Here is an 18561-nt window from a genome sequence, read left to right as displayed (position 1 = left end):
AAGCCCAAAATTAAGCCTCGCCCGTTAATTTGGCTTTCCTCGAGCCCGCGCCCACAAATAAACGTAAATGGTCAGAGCTGAGTCTGTTATTTCCATTATATTATCAGCGAACCCGAGAAAACCGACAAAATTTGCGAAAATTTCCGGAGCGAACGACAGCTGGGCCCCAGAAACTGAGCAATACGCGACGCACTGTCACGAGCGCTGTAAAAATTGGCAAATCCGGAGATGTTTTCAGAAAAAAGTACCTCGACTTGACCTACAAGTGCTCCATTTTATTTTGTGATTGATTATGATTTACGTTTGAGCTGTAAAGTTACGATACTTTGAGTTGTTAATCTTATTATTCATATTCACGGGCATGTAAACAAACCATTGCTGTGTATTTGTGGTCAGTCACGTGCTTCAGCTCGACCAATCAAAATGCGACGGGCAGGCCATGGTAATACATTACAACTTCCCCGATGCTAACTTGACACCTATTAACGTCTGTTAATCAGATGCGAAAAGCGCCACCTGTATGCATTTCGCGGCGAAGTGTAAATGAAGTTAGTTTGCTCACAGTATTAGTTAATGAGGGGATTATTGACAATGAATTTTCTGGCCAGCATAATGGCAATGCGGACCTTGATATGCTCACCCTCAAGTCCTCAACACGATACGGACTATAGCTGACCCTTACCTCCATGGGTTGACCCATGGAGCTGGAAAAAGACGTCTCTTTCTTGGAGGAGGGACTGTCACCCGTTGATAAATCGATACCGGTTTTGGCCGTGCAATGCAAGAGTACATTGGCACCTGATTATGTGTACCTAGACGTGTATAAATCATCAGTGGTTTATACAGCGGTACGACGTATCGGTGTAAGCATGGAGCCAGATCCGTTTCTAGCTCCAAGGTGTAAGACTACGACTTTATTTTTGACTGACTGCACCAGCGATGGTCCGCATCAAACAGTACTACAGAAGAAAATTTACACCGCAAATTTCCATGGACTTTTTTCCATTTTTTTGAAATCACATTATACCTGCACTTATCGTGAAGGCTCACTTCTCAGCCGTAAAACATTGGTTAAAGCATAACAGTGACGTGTGCATGTGCGCAATTTTACTGTTGATAAAGAGTGTCGATCGACCTTCTGTGAATGCTAAAACACTTCTCCGTGCCATAGACCCTCGAGGGTCTATGTCCGAGCATAGCATCAATAACTTGCAATGTAGTAAAGTAACATCCCCGGAAGATTTTATTTTCTGACATTTTGATCCTGCATACCCTCTGCATGTTGACAAGCAATGAAGCTAACGAGCGTACTACTGTTCACCATATCCTTGCCCCGAAAACGACTACAAGGCAGATTATTTCAATTTTTCAAATTTCCGTGGGAGAGAGTGGATGTAATCAGATAATTTTCTGGAACTACCAGGCTATGATCACATCATCCAATCATTACCCGTTTTCCGAACGATCTCTTGATATTAATTTAGTGTGTCCTGATCAAAGTTTCACTTCATTACAATGCTGAACTTCTTTCGAGAAACTTAGAAATAAAGATCGATTATTTTTACTATGTGTACACACCAACGAGATGCTATTGTTTAGCAGATGCGGAGATTAAACCCAGTGGGTCACGGATGCCTTCTAATCTGAATAAAACGTTGGGTATCTTTAGAGCAGCAGTGTTTCACCATGAAGGCGCGACTTTGCACAATTTTTTTAATGTCGGATATTTACTATCTAGTATCGAAGTTTGACGATTTCGGGACAAATATCGATACTAGACGATACTAGACATCCAAGGATTGACTATAGTAGACGATACTAGATTCAGTAAAATGGCAAGTAAATATCCGATATATATCGGAGATTTCACCACCTTACAGTTCTGGTCAAACCCGACTTCCAAGGACTGACTCTAGCTTCGATACTAGACGATACTAGATTCAGTAAAATGGCGCGCAAATATCCGATATATATAGGAGATTTCACCGCCTCACAGTTCTGGCCAAACCCGACTTCCAAGGACTGACTTTAGCTTCGATACTAGACGATACTAGATTCAGTAAAATCGCGCGTAAATATCCGATATATATCGGAGATTTCAGCCCTTAATAAATCTGGCTAAGCCAATCTAATTTCGATATTGTATAGTCTAGTAGCCGTAAATATCGGATATCATATAAAAGTGAAATGTCGCCTTGTCCTCTGTTTCACACAAACGAGATCGTTATTCGAAAATACCACGAAACCATAGTCCCTTGTAGAGGGACTGTGACGAAAATAATATTCAATCAAACTTTACAGGAGAAATAGTCGCGGTTCCACACATTGCCTTGCATGCAAATGCTGTTCGAGTCGTTTGATTTTGGTATTATCGATGTGTACGTGATTCACACCTCCGACCGGCTTAGCATATTAACTAACCCCGAAATTTCGGGGTTGCATACATGGCTAGTTAGCATCGGCGAAGTTGTAATGTAATGGCACAAAATTGCAGTGAACCACTTTATATTCGTAATTCATTACCTAAGTATGACATTGGGTATTATAACCTAAGTATGACATTGGGTATTATAACCTAAGTATGACATTGGGTATTATAACCTAAGTATGACATTGGGTATTATAACCTAAGTATGACATTGGGTATCATAACCTAAGTATGACATTGGGTATCATAACCTAAGTATGACATTGGGTATTATAACCTAAGTATGACATTGGGTATCATAACCTAAGTATGACATTGGGTGTCATAACCTAAGTATGACATTGGGTATCATAACCTAAGTATGACATTGGGTGTCATAACCTAAGTATGACATTGGGTATTATAACCTAAGTATGACATTGGGTATTATAACCTAAGTATGACATTGGGTATTATAACCTAAGTATGACATTGGGTATTATAACCTAAGTATGACATTGGGTATCATAACCTAAGTATGACATTGGGTATCATAACCTAAGTATGACATTGGGTATTATAACCTAAGTATGACATTGGGTATTATAACCTAAGTATGACATTGGGTATTATAACCTAAGTATGACATTGGGTATTATAACCTAAGTATGACATTGGGTATCATAACCTAAGTATGACATTGGGTGTCATAACCTAAGTATGACATTGGGTATCATAACCTAAGTATGACATTGGTATCATAACCTAAGTATGACATTGAGTGTCATAACCTAAGTATGACATTGGGTGTCATAACCTAAGTATGACATTGGGTGTCATAACCTAAGTATGACATTGGGTATTATAACCTAAGTATGACATTGGGTATTATAACCTAAGTATGACATTGGGTGTCATAACCTAAGTATGACATGGGTATTATAACCTAAGTATGACATTGGGTGTCATAACCTAAGTATGACATTGGGTATTATAACCTAAGTATGACATTGGGTATTATAACCTAAGTATGACATTGGGTATCATAACCTAAGTATGACATTGGGTATTATAACCTAAGTATGACATTGGGTGTCATAACCTAAGGATGACTTTGGGCATCGTATCATCAGTTTGACATTGGGTGTCATAACCTACGCTTAGTAAGACATTGGGCATCATAATCTCAGAATGATATCGGGCGTCAAAACCAAAGTATGACATTGGTCATCATATGCTCAGTATGATATTGGCCACTATAACCCTGTTGATAGAGCCAAAGTGTTAACATTGATCATGTCGTGCGTTTCCCTTAAAACGTTGGCTTATTTTAGTTTATCCATGGTGATGACTTTCAGGTACTCCCGACAACACTCTATCATGTTTGTAACACCACCTCATCACCATCACCTCCACCACCACCACCACCACCACCACCACCACCACCACCACCATCATCATCATCATCATCATCATCATCATCATCATCATCATCATCATCATCATCATCATCATCATCATCCATGTTATGCCAGAAAAAAAAGATAACTGCATAATTGGAGTTATTTCAAAAGTTAAATGTCATGAAGACGGTGTGGTCCGCGACATGCTGGACTCCTGTACACCTGGTATAGGTCAAGCGGCAAAGCAGATGCGCGTGTCGAGATAATCTGGTGCAACATCTTATATTGCTAGATGAGAGCAAGGGATTTGGGTCATGGATTGTTAAGCTAGCGTTAAGGATACGAAATCCTCGAAGTTGAAAGCCTTGCCATATCTTCTGGATAGGGGATTTTAAACGGTTTTTCAGAGTGCTTTCAAATATAGGGCGCAGAGTGCAAGTTAATGATATCAAGGGTAGCAAGCGAATGAAGTTGACCGAAGGAGGACAATTTTCGAGATAGCATGTATTCGCATGTTTTCTTGGTTGCTTTTACGAACGAAGTTATTGTTAAAATCACAAACCGTGTCTGTAAAATGTTTGTTAGACCAACGACTTTAACTTCTTATTAAAAAAGACATGCACACACTTTTTAAAAAAAACAAGACGAAAGAAGAACTGGAATTTTTTTGGCAAGCCATCGATATAACACTAGATATAACAAAAGATATAACACTCATGGTCCTGTAATAAGCGTGCATCCATAATGAAGGATGTCGATATGTTTTGGCGGGAAAATGCAGCAACCATAAATGTGATGCCAGAACAGTAGTGAAAGATTTACTAATTGGCAGTGGTGAACAGATCCATTTTAGGACTGCTTGACCATAAGACAACCAGCTAATCAAGTGACCATATTAAACAAAGCATATATCTAGACTCTGGGAATTTCACCATTGACACCGCCATGCCAAGACTTTAAAGAACGTTGCATTGGATAAAAACTATATATACTTTATTTAAAGCTGGGGATTTAACGGATTCAGAACATTAGTGGCATTGTGTATGGAAGCTAGGCCCTTAATGGACCGGCACATGTTTCAAATATCCAAACATATATGACATTTGCAAGAGACGAGGTAATTTTCCCTGCCTATGACGAATATACTCTGACAATGGCTCACAGCAAATCACGCCCACGATATGAGCTATTACAATTTTTGGCGGCTCACTTAGTCGTATAGTATAACTGCTATCATTCCTTTCCCAGAGAATTTAATATAACCATAAGAATTATAATCCTTATACGTACCTGCGAGTTTTTTGCAATGGTTTTATAGTAATATAGTATGCGCCTTGAAAGTGAAAGAGTTAAACTTCTGTGAAACTTTCAATCATCCTCTTACTAAATCAACAATAAAAGTCGAGAGTCACCGTGCAAATTACCCAACATCTTGCGATACTTGAAATTCAAAATGGCCGTCATTCCTGCGTTAACTCTATTGGAGAAAATTAAATTTTGGATTTTCGAAAAACTAAGACGGTGAAAGTTTTCCTTTCTCCAAGAGCTTTAAAATGAGCCCCCACAAGTGGTAGACAGGAAAAGAATTGTAGAAATTTGAGAGTCCGACTGCCTGTCCCCGAGCTAGGCGCGTTCTACCTTACCGAATAGCAGAAGAGCCTCTCACAACTGGTTGCCAGCGGTAGGTATCACCAAAATGATCAATAAATCAATATCAGATCCCGGGGCCATCATGCGCGCTCGATTTTATTTTACTCTATCCCTGAAACAGCCTGCATGTTTAGATGTGAAATCTCAAGCAGTTTATGTAATATCCTGATTTGAATTTCTGGAGTTCCGACTGTGATAAACCACTATGGCGAGACAGATACCAGTCTTTGATAAGTTCCTCCAAACGCCTTCACGTAGAAGGTCAAGGTTGCCGAGCTACTAGTCGCTCTTACGGGATTTGACAAAGTAAAAAATGTCAAACAACTACTTACGCCAACAATCATACAAGACATCGTTATGATTAGCTTGTCACAAACTCATGCTTACCTGTGCCTGGGACTGGTCTACGTTTTAGGCAGTGGACGACACTGAAATAGCCAACTGTTGCTGAAACTTTACTCAAAGAAACTATAAAGCATTCACTTCAAAGATTAAAAAACAGGCGGGCTGGGGGAGGGGGTCACTGCACAAAGTTTGGTATTAGTGAAACACATTACCTGGAAATAACCGACACTCAACATTCAAGATGGCCGCTACCCCCTGTTAACTCTATGGAGAAACATGAAATTTTCGATTTTGGCAAACACAGAGGGTAAAAACTGAATATACTGCAAGCTTCAATAGGGTCAACAAAAGCAGAGTGCAACTTACAAGCAAATAATTGCCAAAATCTTACAGTTCAAATATCCCCCAGGCATATTATACCTTAAACATGACTTTTTTATATTTTGGAACAGACCAATTTCATGATATACATACTCAGATATTTTGTCGTTGTCATGTTTGTCGTTGTCATCTCGCGCTGAAAAAAAATCCCCAAAAAGCAAAAACAATGTAGTATTTCATGTTAGGTCAAGTTTGATGACAACGCAGTACAACGTCAATCGTCAATATACACTGTCGCTTTGCCGAGCCACCCAATAACCTTCAAGTTACCGGGTTTTTTTCTGAACGATCTTTCCCGATTTCTGTGTGTCACAATGAAATGCCCTCTGTAAATTAGGGTCATTACTCCGTTGACGATGCGCTCCTCACAAGAAATCTGAAATGAATGAAGAGCTTATACCGCGGCGTTTCCATGGTTACCTCTCATTACAAACTTTTACAGCGATTTATGCAACCCCTGCATACCCGAAAACTTCTCCCTTCCGTGAGACGCTAAAGAGCGAGAAAATTAAAAGAAATCACATCTTGTCTGATTAAATACTCTCAGGACATAGAAAGGGGGCATAGGAACCGGAAGAATAGTATTGAGTCTTAGATTTCTCTTTTGTGTCAACAATTTTGCCGAATATATATATAGGCATTGACGATATAGTACAGAATACATTTCTAATATCAAATAATGGCCTTTGACGGCTGTCTTGATAGCTATTCTTCAAAGTACAGATTTCAAAGAAAGCGAAGCTTTGGATATCGCGTCATAAGCCCTTTGACTTATAATTTCCCTCCGTATTGAAATCATCGAACACTGCTTTTCGAAAATATTAGGGCGTACCAAAGACACGGAGAGATCTTACAAGAATAAAATAGGAACGTTTTTGTGTGAGAACCGAACCGACGACACAAGCGCATCGTAAAAAGTTCAGAGCTAGTAATTATCGATTTTTTTTCAATTTAATAAGACTTCTTAAATCTTGTCTTCTGAACGGGTTAAATCCTTCCGTTCATGAAGATGTCGATGGAATGTCTATGCCCAGCTATTTTGTTGACTGCACATGTATTATGGCGTTTTCACTAAAGCCCCTTTCTCTATTGTTTACCGTTTATCGGCAGGGGAGATGAATCAGGTTTAATCCGCTGTTTTATACAAGTGGGAGACTCTTTTAGACTCTTCTGATAAATCTAAACCTCATCTAAAATCCCCACGGTATGTCTACTTACGCATTATACACTCCTGAGCTCCGTTTTTGAGAGATCTGCGGGCTTTCACTTAAATTGACCGAGATTTTTACTTTTCATATTCGTGAATAAAATTACCAAAGCATTAATATCACATGTGTTTCTCCTAATGGAGTATTAGTTCCGAAATTCTTTCAATATTATATTTTTAAGTGATATAAATGTGAAAAATATATTGAACAATATTTTATCACCTCACCTATTACGTTAATGCGTCGTTCTGATTGGACGAGGGGTCAATCCAGCGGTGATAAAGTACTTATATCTAGATTGAAAGGGCCCCGGGGGCCCCTGAACAAGCATCGAGAGATTGCGTGGAAACAGAATAGAGTAGGGAGAAACTTAGGAACTGAAATAGTTGGAGTGGCAATGGTTTATAATATCTGTAGGAAACACTCGGAAGTTTTACCGATCATTGTTCTATCGGATAATAATATAGTCCCTGCCATACAGCATCGGTGTGAATCAGTATCGATGAATAGGAAAATAGTAAAATTGTAAAATTCCAGGATGAAACGATTGATGGAACATATTTCAGGGTTTTTTTTATAAATTTGTTTTCATTTTGCATGCAAATATAATGCATACGGCTACTCTGTAGAGCTGTAAATAGGTTTCTTGCATACTATGCACGACACTGCCTTTTGGTAAATCGCTCAAATGTAATAAATTCCTAACATCAACCTTGGGCTCGAATGGCGTCGATGCATAAGATGGCGGTTGTCATATACCGTATAAGCTTGCTACGGTACGCCGAGGATTGCAAATTGATAGAGAAGTTTTTTTATTTAATTAACATATATATTTCTGAAAGATTCCAGAAATTATGTCCGTTGTGTCTGTAAACGTGATCGAAGGTGTTTTATTAGCCGCCACGCCAGCCTGTTGCGACATGCACGAACAACGTATTTCACCTTGAGTTTCAAAATGACAATTATAGAGATGACCCTTTTGTCATCGTACTTTTTTATCATCTAGTAACGATGTTCGTCCGATAGTATTAGTAACGTTGATGTTCTGCTTTTTTCCCAGTGAGTTTAGCGAACATACAGTTATTATGACCAGCGTGTGCCATCAACTGTCTTCGTTCTCTCACACGTTACCCGCCCCAATCATTACCCAAGACTTATGCCGTCTCATTTTTAATAGCATCTTTCAATAGCACAGTGTATAATTCCTTGTGTTTATCTCATCAACACCATCTAAAGCTCTCTGAATGTATTTTATTGTTTTCGTTTTTTTTACTTTCTGTGTTTTGAATACCAAACTTTATTTCGGGATCGACGTTTTATGCTCCTGTACCTTCCCTTATATCTTTGACCCTCAGCTGGAACGGAGGATTTCATTAAAAAAGTTCGGAGCAAGGAAGATATAAATTGGAAATTGATTTTCGAACTTTTTTTATCCAAGAGTAAAATGGGAAATACAAATATGAAATCAGATACTTTTATATGGGATAAAACATAAGAAATGGGTAGGAGAATTAATTTTTAATGCTACCTCCTCTTATAATAACTGTATTTGTTTAAACTCAAAGGCAAAATGATGGAATTTTGATGGATGCACCGACATCAGCATGTGAACAGTCATAGCGGTGCAAAGAGTCGGAAATAAACTATTTAGCAATTATCTTCAAGATCAGGGTTCCCTCTCCATGTAAACGGCATTTTGTTCGGATCAGTACTTCTCCAATTATCACTGGTACTGAATCTTTTAATAGCTTCAGCTATCAATTTCAACGTTTGTTTTCACCTGATAGCTTTCATCTTTGCTGTCCAGATGTTCAGCAAGCAATACATGGATATCATATATGCTATAAATACATTGTCACTAAAATCAATGTAGAACGCGCCTCGGGGACAGATAGTCGGACTTTCAAGTTTCTACAATTCTTTTCTGATTTGCCACTTAGGGAGGGGGGGCTCATTTAAACTTTTTGGAGAAAGAAAAACTTTCACCATCTTTCACTATCTTAAATCCGAAATTTAGTTTTCCCCATAACGTTAACACGGCGATGGCGGTCGTTTTGAATTTCAAATATCGCAAAATGTTGAGCACTTTGTTTCGCTCGTTCAAACCATTACATGGTGACCCCTGATTTTTTCGTTGATTTGGTAAGAGAGTGGTTGAAAGTTTCATTTAAGAAAGTTTGAGCAAAAGTTTAAGTCTTTCACTATAGAATCGAACACCACCTTTAAGTCTTCATGATTTTAAGAAAATTTATTTAAATGGAAAGACTTGTGCATTCTTGTAGTTCGAAGTGTAAATGTTGAAAATATAAAAGGCTGACTCAACAGAAGTCATGTTTGACTACAATTAAAGCGCTGTCTGTATCCGTCTAGAGAAATTCAAACTCACATCAAAATGGATTTTTACAACTATAGAGACACCTCAACTATCATTGGTTCCATGGCAATACTCTATTTTACGTCTCCATTCGTTTTGCTACAATTTCTCAACAGATGAGGAGCTATGTATGATCACATGTCATAGGTGCAAGTGTCATCTGTATAACAGATAACATTTGCTGATTGTTTCCGAACCAACAGAATATGGAGTCTCTTATTCTTTTTCTGTTCTTTCAAAACCACCAACACTTGAAGAAAGTATATCAAAATGCAACTTCGCTGCTTTATTCATGATGAAAAACATATCATAAGCTACGGCCAATATAGTAATCATATTCATTTTTGTTTTGCAGGCATACTCTGGTATGGAGAGGTATACAATATAACCAAAGATGGAAAGAAACATAACAAGCAACCAAGTATACACGAAAAACATCAAAAAAGAGTTGGCAACAGTTGCCGGGTAGGAAAAACTAACCCAGAAGTAGTCACTAGCGGATAATAACCTCTCAAAAATGCTGGCCGTTGCTAAAAAGGTAACCTTCTGGTTTTCTGTATCCCACTTTCCTATCGCCTTGTATCGATGTTTCTCACATCGTGTACCCATGTTCTACCCGTTCTGCTGACTTCAGGGAGCATTCTGTTACTGTGGCCGGGTTGCACCATCAAATTTCTATCGTTGGTCCCTTCCGAATTGAGTTACCCGCCCTAAACATTAAGCTAATGATTTGACACGACCCTAACGTGGAAAGAAGATGTACCATGACCCCCTCCCCGCCCACATGCATAATCAACGAAATTCCGTGACAGAAAAAAGAGTTTACATGCTTTTCTTTGCCGATGTTTTGGGAATGCACTTGGTGATCATGATTAATGTTGTAAAAGGAAACTTAAATGGACGACAAAATTTACGATATGTTACTTTTAAAATTAATACTTGGTACAATATGGTACGATACGATGCCAGACGGGTTCATTTTTATCCTCATCAATACGGCGCTGAAACACAGCGCGGGAAAGTCAGGAGCTGTCATAAATACATTACCAAAGGTCTTTAACATCCGCAGGAAAATATTATATGTTTCGTTCTCAGAATTTGGCACTTTGCCAGGCTAATGGCCATCAAAATATGTCGTCTGCTTCGCTGCAATATAGATGCGTAATCGTTAAAGTCATGAAGAATTTTGACGATTCTTCTTGGGAGGAGAGTGGTACCATGGACACCAGTGGGTTTAGAGTTGGAGTGTTTAGAGTTTTTTGTTCTTTCGTAAATTGGACATAACATGTTCCCATAAATGTATGGTGTTTATCGTCAAAATTTGAGTAGCTCAGTCGAATAAAGTTTAGCTCAATTTGATTTAAATACATGTTACATGCAACGATGTTTATATTCATTCATCGTTGATGTTAATGATCGATAAGATTACAAATATGTACGTCATTTTTATCCTTATAGGAAAGAATATTGTTACAAAACAGTTATCTATCCGAGATTTCGGGGCAAAATGTTCCCTAAATAGGACTCCGCCATTAAATCGCAAGCTTTCGAAAAGCTATTGTTCCTAAAGTTCAAAACAACGACGAAAAAGATAATTTTGCAATGAAATTGCCTTTAACAACTTTCCTAACTAACATAAAATGTCATCGATAAACCATGTAAAATACAGTATCTACGAATGCGTTTGTATATCTCTAGTAGCTGACAGTTTCCTATGTTTGCTCAAACCGCGGAGGAAGACTGGTATTTTCTTGCCCAAAGATGTTTGAACACTTTCGGTTACGAGTCCCGTGTACTTCTTTGCTACGAGGTTCCTTGCCCTGGTATGACGTTAACAATTCTTTTACCGCAGGTTACATAAACTTACTTGATTGCCGCAAATTTGTGTAGGTAGGTAAGACAGTAGGTTGGACTTTAGAACGGTAGGACGATAGGTAGGACGGTAGGTCGGTCGGTAGGTAAGTTTTGTGGAGAGACTGTGGCAGGCAGGCAGGCAGACAAGCAGGCAGGCAGGCAGGCAGGCAGGCAGGCAGGCAGGTAGGTAGGTAGGTAGGTAGGTAGTAGGTAGGTAGGTAGGTAGGTAGGTAGGTAGGTAGGTAGGTAGGTAGGTAGGTAGGTAGGTAGGTAGGTAGGTAGGTTCACATTCCCTTGACGTTAGAATTGCACCTACAAGAACCTTAGCCGACTTCGAGGAAATTCTGTGGCCATAAAATAGTAAAAGTAGGAAGACTACGGCACACAAATAAATGGTATATAAGCCGAGAGAGTGTCAACATCATGACATTTGAAACTAAAAGAAAGGCAGCGTAAAATTTCGGGGGTCGAAAATCTGTGCCATGGCCATGTGATTCTTGCTGAAAAATTCACCAACAAAACATTAACCGTTGAGGTGCGGAACACAAGACGACATAGCCAAAACAAAGGGAGAAATATATATATGGACTTCCGGCCATAAAACGAAAACAAGGTACCAGGTGTTTCGACCGGAGTGACAACAATCTACCAGATGTAGTCAAACCATTCATCTTGCTGTAAAATTTAAACATTAACTCTTGCACTTCATGGTTTGGCCGAAACCCACTGGTATCAGTAAGGTAGTATCACTGGTAATTGCAAAAACATGGGACCCAGAAGTCTGATTGTTGCTGTTTGTATTGTTGTTTATGTTTATTAGTCGTGCTGTTGTTGTTGTTTGCCAATAAAATTCAATGAACATAACTATTGTGTTGTTGTTGTTTCAAACGTTACGTAGATCATGTCCTAAGAAACACTACAAGGATGCTATCATTATTTGACCCGATGTAACTCTCTCCAAACGGACACTCTGTATAAGTATGGTACAGAGTGTACGTTTGGAGAGAAATGTATCGGGTCAAATAATGAAAGCATCCTTGTAGTGTTTCTTATTACATGATCTACATTACGTTTGAAACATCAACGACACAATAGTTATGTTCGTCGAATTTTATCGGTAAACGACTACAACAACAAGACTTATACACATAAACAACAATACAATAAAAAGCAACAGTCAGACTTCTGGGTCCCCTGTGGTAATTGTGGACGTGTTCATAGGGAATCGGGGTGAACAGATTTTAGTTTACTGCTGAGAAGGCCGACTCTCATTTTAAATATGGTCTGAGTACCATGTGTTTTACTTGAATGAACCATATGCTGGTACTATAAAGCTATAAAGATGAGGGGAAATTTACGATGCGAGAGCTGAACTAATCTATTTTTGTCATACACCTTAAAAACCATATTTAATATAAGTGATTTGATGCATTTTCGATGTCCTGAACAAAATTACAACATGTTAGACCCGTTCGAAAAAAATCGACTTGATGACACAAAATCTGTTTTGTTTGACTCAAAGGACTGTATTTAGTTTGGATGGAATGGCACTATCAACTTGCTGTATTCAAAGTAGCAGTTTACAAAAGCTGATATTTTTTAGGATTTTTATTAATTTTACTGACTTTTTTCTTATTGTGTACCCTAAAGTATGTTGGAATAGAAGGTACAAGACTTGCCAATGCATAGCATTGTCAACAGCATGCAATGTTATAGTTGACAAATGAACTGTCCGGATGTAATTCAGCTTTCAAGTTCAACGATAACCGTGGACAGTACACCAGCTGCGTTGACTGGTCGAATCATGTCATGCATGTCGACAAATACCTTGGGAGTGAACCAGGACCTGTACATTATAGACCGAACAAAAGTGCTGGGAAACACATCACACGTTACGGTGTATGGAACTTCAAAACAGCACTTGTGTGAACAGCATCAGTCCAAACGCGTATTCACGTTCCAACTTGTCTGTTCGAACCGCGTGCGATCCGTAAACACTGCGGCGAAGTATTCATGTCGTGCCGTAACTAGCGTTCATGTGTTTCATCTACTCTGTCGTGTTTCTTCTTGCAAATGAAAGACCCAGCACTTTACTTATATACATTTCACTTAGTTGTTTTTAACCGGTGCTTTAGACTTTAAGGTAGTATGCGCCTCGAAAGTGAAAGACTTAAACTTTCGCTCAAACTTTTCTTGGGCACTCTTTCAACGAAAGTCTTTCAAAATATAAGAATAAAAATCAGGGGTCCCCAAGCAAATTTTGGTACTAGAGAAACAAATTACCCAAGATTAACCGACATTTTAAATTCAAAATGGCCGCCATTCCTGTGTTAACTGTAAAGAAAAACAACATTTTCGATTTTCAATAAACTAAGACTGTGAAAGTTTTTCTTTCTTAAAGGGCTTCAAAATGAGCTCCAACAAGTGGTAGATCAGAAAGAATTGGAAAATTTGAGTCTAAATATCTGTCTCCGAGGCGCATTCTACCATAAGCGAGAAAATTTGCAGACTCGGAATCAGTGAAAGTAGAGTCCTGAGACTGTTTCACCGTCGTGTCCGGTTTCCAAGAAGGGCTGATGAATTGGCTTTCTTCACACTTTACTGCGTTTCAAATCGGTCAATACGACGTGCTAAATGTATTGAAACATGCAGTGAGAAAGTTGGATTGAGTAGTTCCCCCTGCAGCGATGAAAATGTTTCCGCAATTATGTAAAGACTACAGGGGGGTTTATACAGGTACAGTACCAAGAATTGATTCTGCTATTTTGCAATTTAAAACCGAGAAAACACTTACTCTTCTCGACTTAGACTAATAAGTCTATTCACAGAATATATCACAGCATAGTGATTGATAATGCAATAATAATATACTCGCATTTGAGCTTTTTTATAGACGTTCAAACATACGTATTATTTTTTTGCAGCCGACAGATCATGATGGAATGAAATTAAGCAATGCAGAATTTAAGCTTTTAATTTTTTATCAAATTCTCTGCTTGACGTGACGTTTGACTGACCTGGTAAAATAATATTTCTACTTCCCCCTTTTACTTCAAATAGTTTCATGCACCATCATATTCTTAACATCTTTCACCTAAGGATGTTTTTGCATTTCAATAAAATAGGAAAATAAATGTGCTTCGACGTATGGTTAGTTCGTGACGACCTAAATGCAAAGGCAGTTGGACAAAATTCCACAGTAAGGACGGTCAACCAGATTTTTTCATTGTCGTTGAATTTACTATGCATTTGTTAAAGCTCTATTAACGGTAATGTTGAGATGTGATTTCATGTCAATGTTCTTATTCTAAGCTAAAATCATTTTGAATTTATCTAGTGTTTAAAGTAGTGCGCGACTCAAAATTGAAAGCCTTAAACGTTTGCTTAAACTTCTCAAAGGAAACTTTCAAGCATTCTCTGTCAAAAATCAAGAGTAAAAATCGGGGGTCACCGTGAAAATGTTGGTAAAATTGAAACAAATTACCTCAAATTTAGCGATATTTGAACTTCAAATGGCCGCTATCCTTGTATTAACTAAATGGGGACACTTCGGATTTTCAATTTTTACAAAATTAAACCAGTGAAAAGTTTATTACATCATAAGCTTCAAAATGAGCCCCAAAAGTGGTAAACCAAAACGCACATTCTACCCCAATGATACAACCTGCTTTTGTGTTTGCTTTGTCCGACATTGTTTACTTATCCAACGTTTAGTCAAGAATTCAATCGTGAATAGTAGCGTTGCACACTGTTTAAAGTGCATTCTTTCTTGTGGGGCTAAAACTTTGGAGATTGGATGAAGAAAATGTTCTCGGTTTTTGCTTCTCGAAACCGTCGAAAATATTCTGAAAAAGTATCGCCCTGGTCTTTACGAAATGTGTACTCGTATCAGAATTGATATCACGTATTGTACTGACTTAAATGTATATATAATTTTTGTCCTGTGATATTATGAATATAAATTTTATGTATAAAATAATCAAGCATCATTATTAAAATTTTCTAGAAAATGTCTTGACCTTAAACAAGTGCATTCATAACACTCGACAAGTTTCAATTATAAATGTCATTTGCTGACCTGACGTCAGATCAAGACAGTTCTCTCTTGAGTTCAATATTCGAACTGTCGATGGGGATGTCATTGACATCCGTTTGAAGATGACAAACTAGGATACTCCCCTTCTCTGGATTTCCTTCCCGGACCAATCCCCCTAACACAATAACAGAACGTTCCCTTATTTCAGAGGCAATAACAAACAAAACAAATGTGTATTGACTTAACGCAATAATACAGGCTGTTTCGCTCAGCGATACACGTGATTTGCGACGTGAAGGCTGGCCGTAGCCTGCAGGCAAGTAACGACGTGGCGCTCCAGCAATCAAATAGAAATATGGACATATGAATATGGCTTCCACGACGCGCATTGTCGGCGCTTTCTGAATTCGTTATCAGATTTGCTCCCCATGCCGATCTGCCCCGAGAAATTAAAAAAACAATGTTTTGCTATAATCTCACGAATTACATGCATTAACAAATACTCTTACGTTTGCGTGATTCGTCTTGTGGAGAGTATGATTAAACGAGGGAGATTCCCAAAGGCATTTGCCTAGTAAGTCAAACTCGCTTCATTGCATTGCTACGCACAACGTTTCCACCGCATTATATGCCATAGTAGGTCTAAGCATTCCCTATCGTCCTTGACAAAACTAGTTAAGATCCGGTAAATGCTTAGTCGGTATTTGAACAGAATTTGATTCTTTTTCTCAGTTCTCTGCAACTGCCGGTCTGTCACACGGACTGCTATCAGCGCAAAAGACGTATGCAGTCGCGTGGTGTCCCAGCAGCAGACAACGTAGAATGACATTCGCTCGCCCATGATTATGTATTCAGAGAACGTGTAGAATCATGCAAAGGCATTGAGTTTTGACAGCCGTAAAGTGTACTGATACCCAAACTCGTCATGGCTCTTCCGGCGGTACAAATTCTCCTTCCAAAATATTAAAACATGGTAAAAAGTAAATAATTTTAGATTGATCATCAACGGGGAATCCCTTTGTCGGAAAAAAAACTTGTAGAAAACCAGCCTGGAAGAAAATCCTTCTTAACAAAGACGTGGGTATTATTACCAATATGCACGTTTTCATATTTCTTACTGTTACCATTTTTTCGTCGTTCAAAGGGCCTCGATATGATAATATCGCTGAACACAATTGTAGTCTGATCTGCTTCCCAATGTGTCATCGCGAGTGCAACATTTGCAGTCCGACAAATTCGGCCATATTTAATGTGCTTTTATTTATTTATTTATTTATATCCAACAGGCATAGCCCAATAACTGGATGCAAACAGAGAAAAATTAAAACATGAAAAAGACAAATTACAACATGCAGAAACTAATTAAAAAGGCATTAAACAAGTAACAACAGAGACTGACAAATATCAAAAACTCTCGGTAGTAAAATGACTATCAGCAAGAGATAATAAAACAGAATAGTGGTACAGCTTTGGTCTAGCATAGCTGAATTCATCCATAACATCTTAGCTACGACGCAGCCTTATCGCTATTTGTGAAAGAGAAATTTTGAAAGTCACGTTAAAAATTTTCAGACAAATTTTGGCACTGTAATTAGAACTTAAGCCCCCCAGGCTGTTTACTCCCCCGGAAAATGGGAACTTCCACGCGCACTGTTTATCTGAAATAGTTCTACCACCGAGTGATAAACTACGAGTTGGGGAGAACAGACACTTTGGTACTGACATTGATATATCTGAAAACCTGAGTTCAACTGAATTAATGAATATATTTCAAAAAGAAATATATTTCTAACCTGTTGCAGAAAGATGACGGTCGGGCACATCTTGGCGCCGAATATCCAGTGACCCAGCATGATGGTAGGGAAGGTGAACGGCATGCAGAAAATTGCCATGAGAAGATCGGCGATGGCCAGGTTGATGAGGAAAGCGTTGAGGTACGTCGCCGACGAATAGTGGTACAGGAGCACGCATAGAACAGTCACATTTCCGGCGATGGACAGCAGCATGTTAAGGCAAAAGCCGTCACTAGGACGATTCGGCTTTCGTACGACAGCGCCAAGTCCCCGTAGTAGAACAGCAGGTCGGACGAGTTGGTGGAATTCGCCGTGGCGTTCATGATGTCGCTCAGATCAGCGAGAGAAGTGAGGTCGGTTTCGTACATGTCAGGTCTTTAACTCGGAGGAAAATGTCACTATATGGGCTGTTCGCTCTTGCGTTTATCGTACATATCACCTGGTTCTGTCATGTCACGTGATCTGCTTCACTGGGGGAAAAAGTAGAGACAAACTTGTGCAGCGTCATCGTACATTGGACGAGTCAATTTTCCAAAGCATGCTTACAGCTTTTACGCTATAACTCTTTAGATAGAAGCCAAGGCCACGGTGTTGTCAGCTACACTGTAATTTTCGGAATTACGAATATAAAGTGGTTCACTGCAATTTTGTGCCATGAATATAGTGCGGGGCTTCCACTTGCTAATACTAAAATGAGATTGCGTCTCATGACGTCCTACCGCGGGAAAACCCAAATTTACAGGCGTCCACTTTGCGTGTAATTATACATAAATGTTAGGATTCAAGGTAGAGGAAGATAGCTGTCGAATTATCACTTGACATTCAGCGAAACATCTCCAACAGAATTCATATCACATCAGAATAGCGCACGAACAGCTCCATGCAATTGCTGGGCAGATCACGCATGTTGCCAGACGACCCCGTCTGTCGGACAGTGACCTCAGATAAACAAAGAAGGCAGTTCGGAGTGTCAACAAATGCCACGAATTTTTGGACTTCAGGGGGGGGGGGGGGGGGCCTCCAATCCGAAAGTAGCATTCGCAAGGAAAATGGTTTCCCCGTGCGCATTTCCAGAATCAACGGGAAAAGGTTGTTTTCGTTAATTGTCCA

The 18561-nt window shown here is 39.0% G+C and overlaps 1 protein-coding gene across 1 annotated transcript in view; it reads right to left on the bottom strand.

Moving 5' to 3' along the window:
* Window positions 1-17960, bottom strand: part of LOC139119104 (RYamide receptor-like) — a 72258-nt gene extending 54298 nt beyond the window's left edge. The window contains exon 1 of the mRNA XM_070682740.1: window positions 17452-17960. Within this exon, the coding sequence (XP_070538841.1) occupies window positions 17452-17664 (213 nt within the window). The 5' untranslated portion in view covers window positions 17665-17960. The remainder of the gene's footprint in view (window positions 1-17451) is intronic.
* Between the last annotated feature and the right edge of the window lie 601 nt (window positions 17961-18561).

The sequence above is a fragment of the Ptychodera flava genome, chromosome 19 (genome assembly GCF_041260155.1).
Source record: "Ptychodera flava strain L36383 chromosome 19, AS_Pfla_20210202, whole genome shotgun sequence".
In the NCBI taxonomy this organism is placed as follows: Eukaryota; Metazoa; Hemichordata; class Enteropneusta; family Ptychoderidae; genus Ptychodera; species Ptychodera flava.
This window is presented reverse-complemented; position numbering and strand designations above follow the sequence as displayed.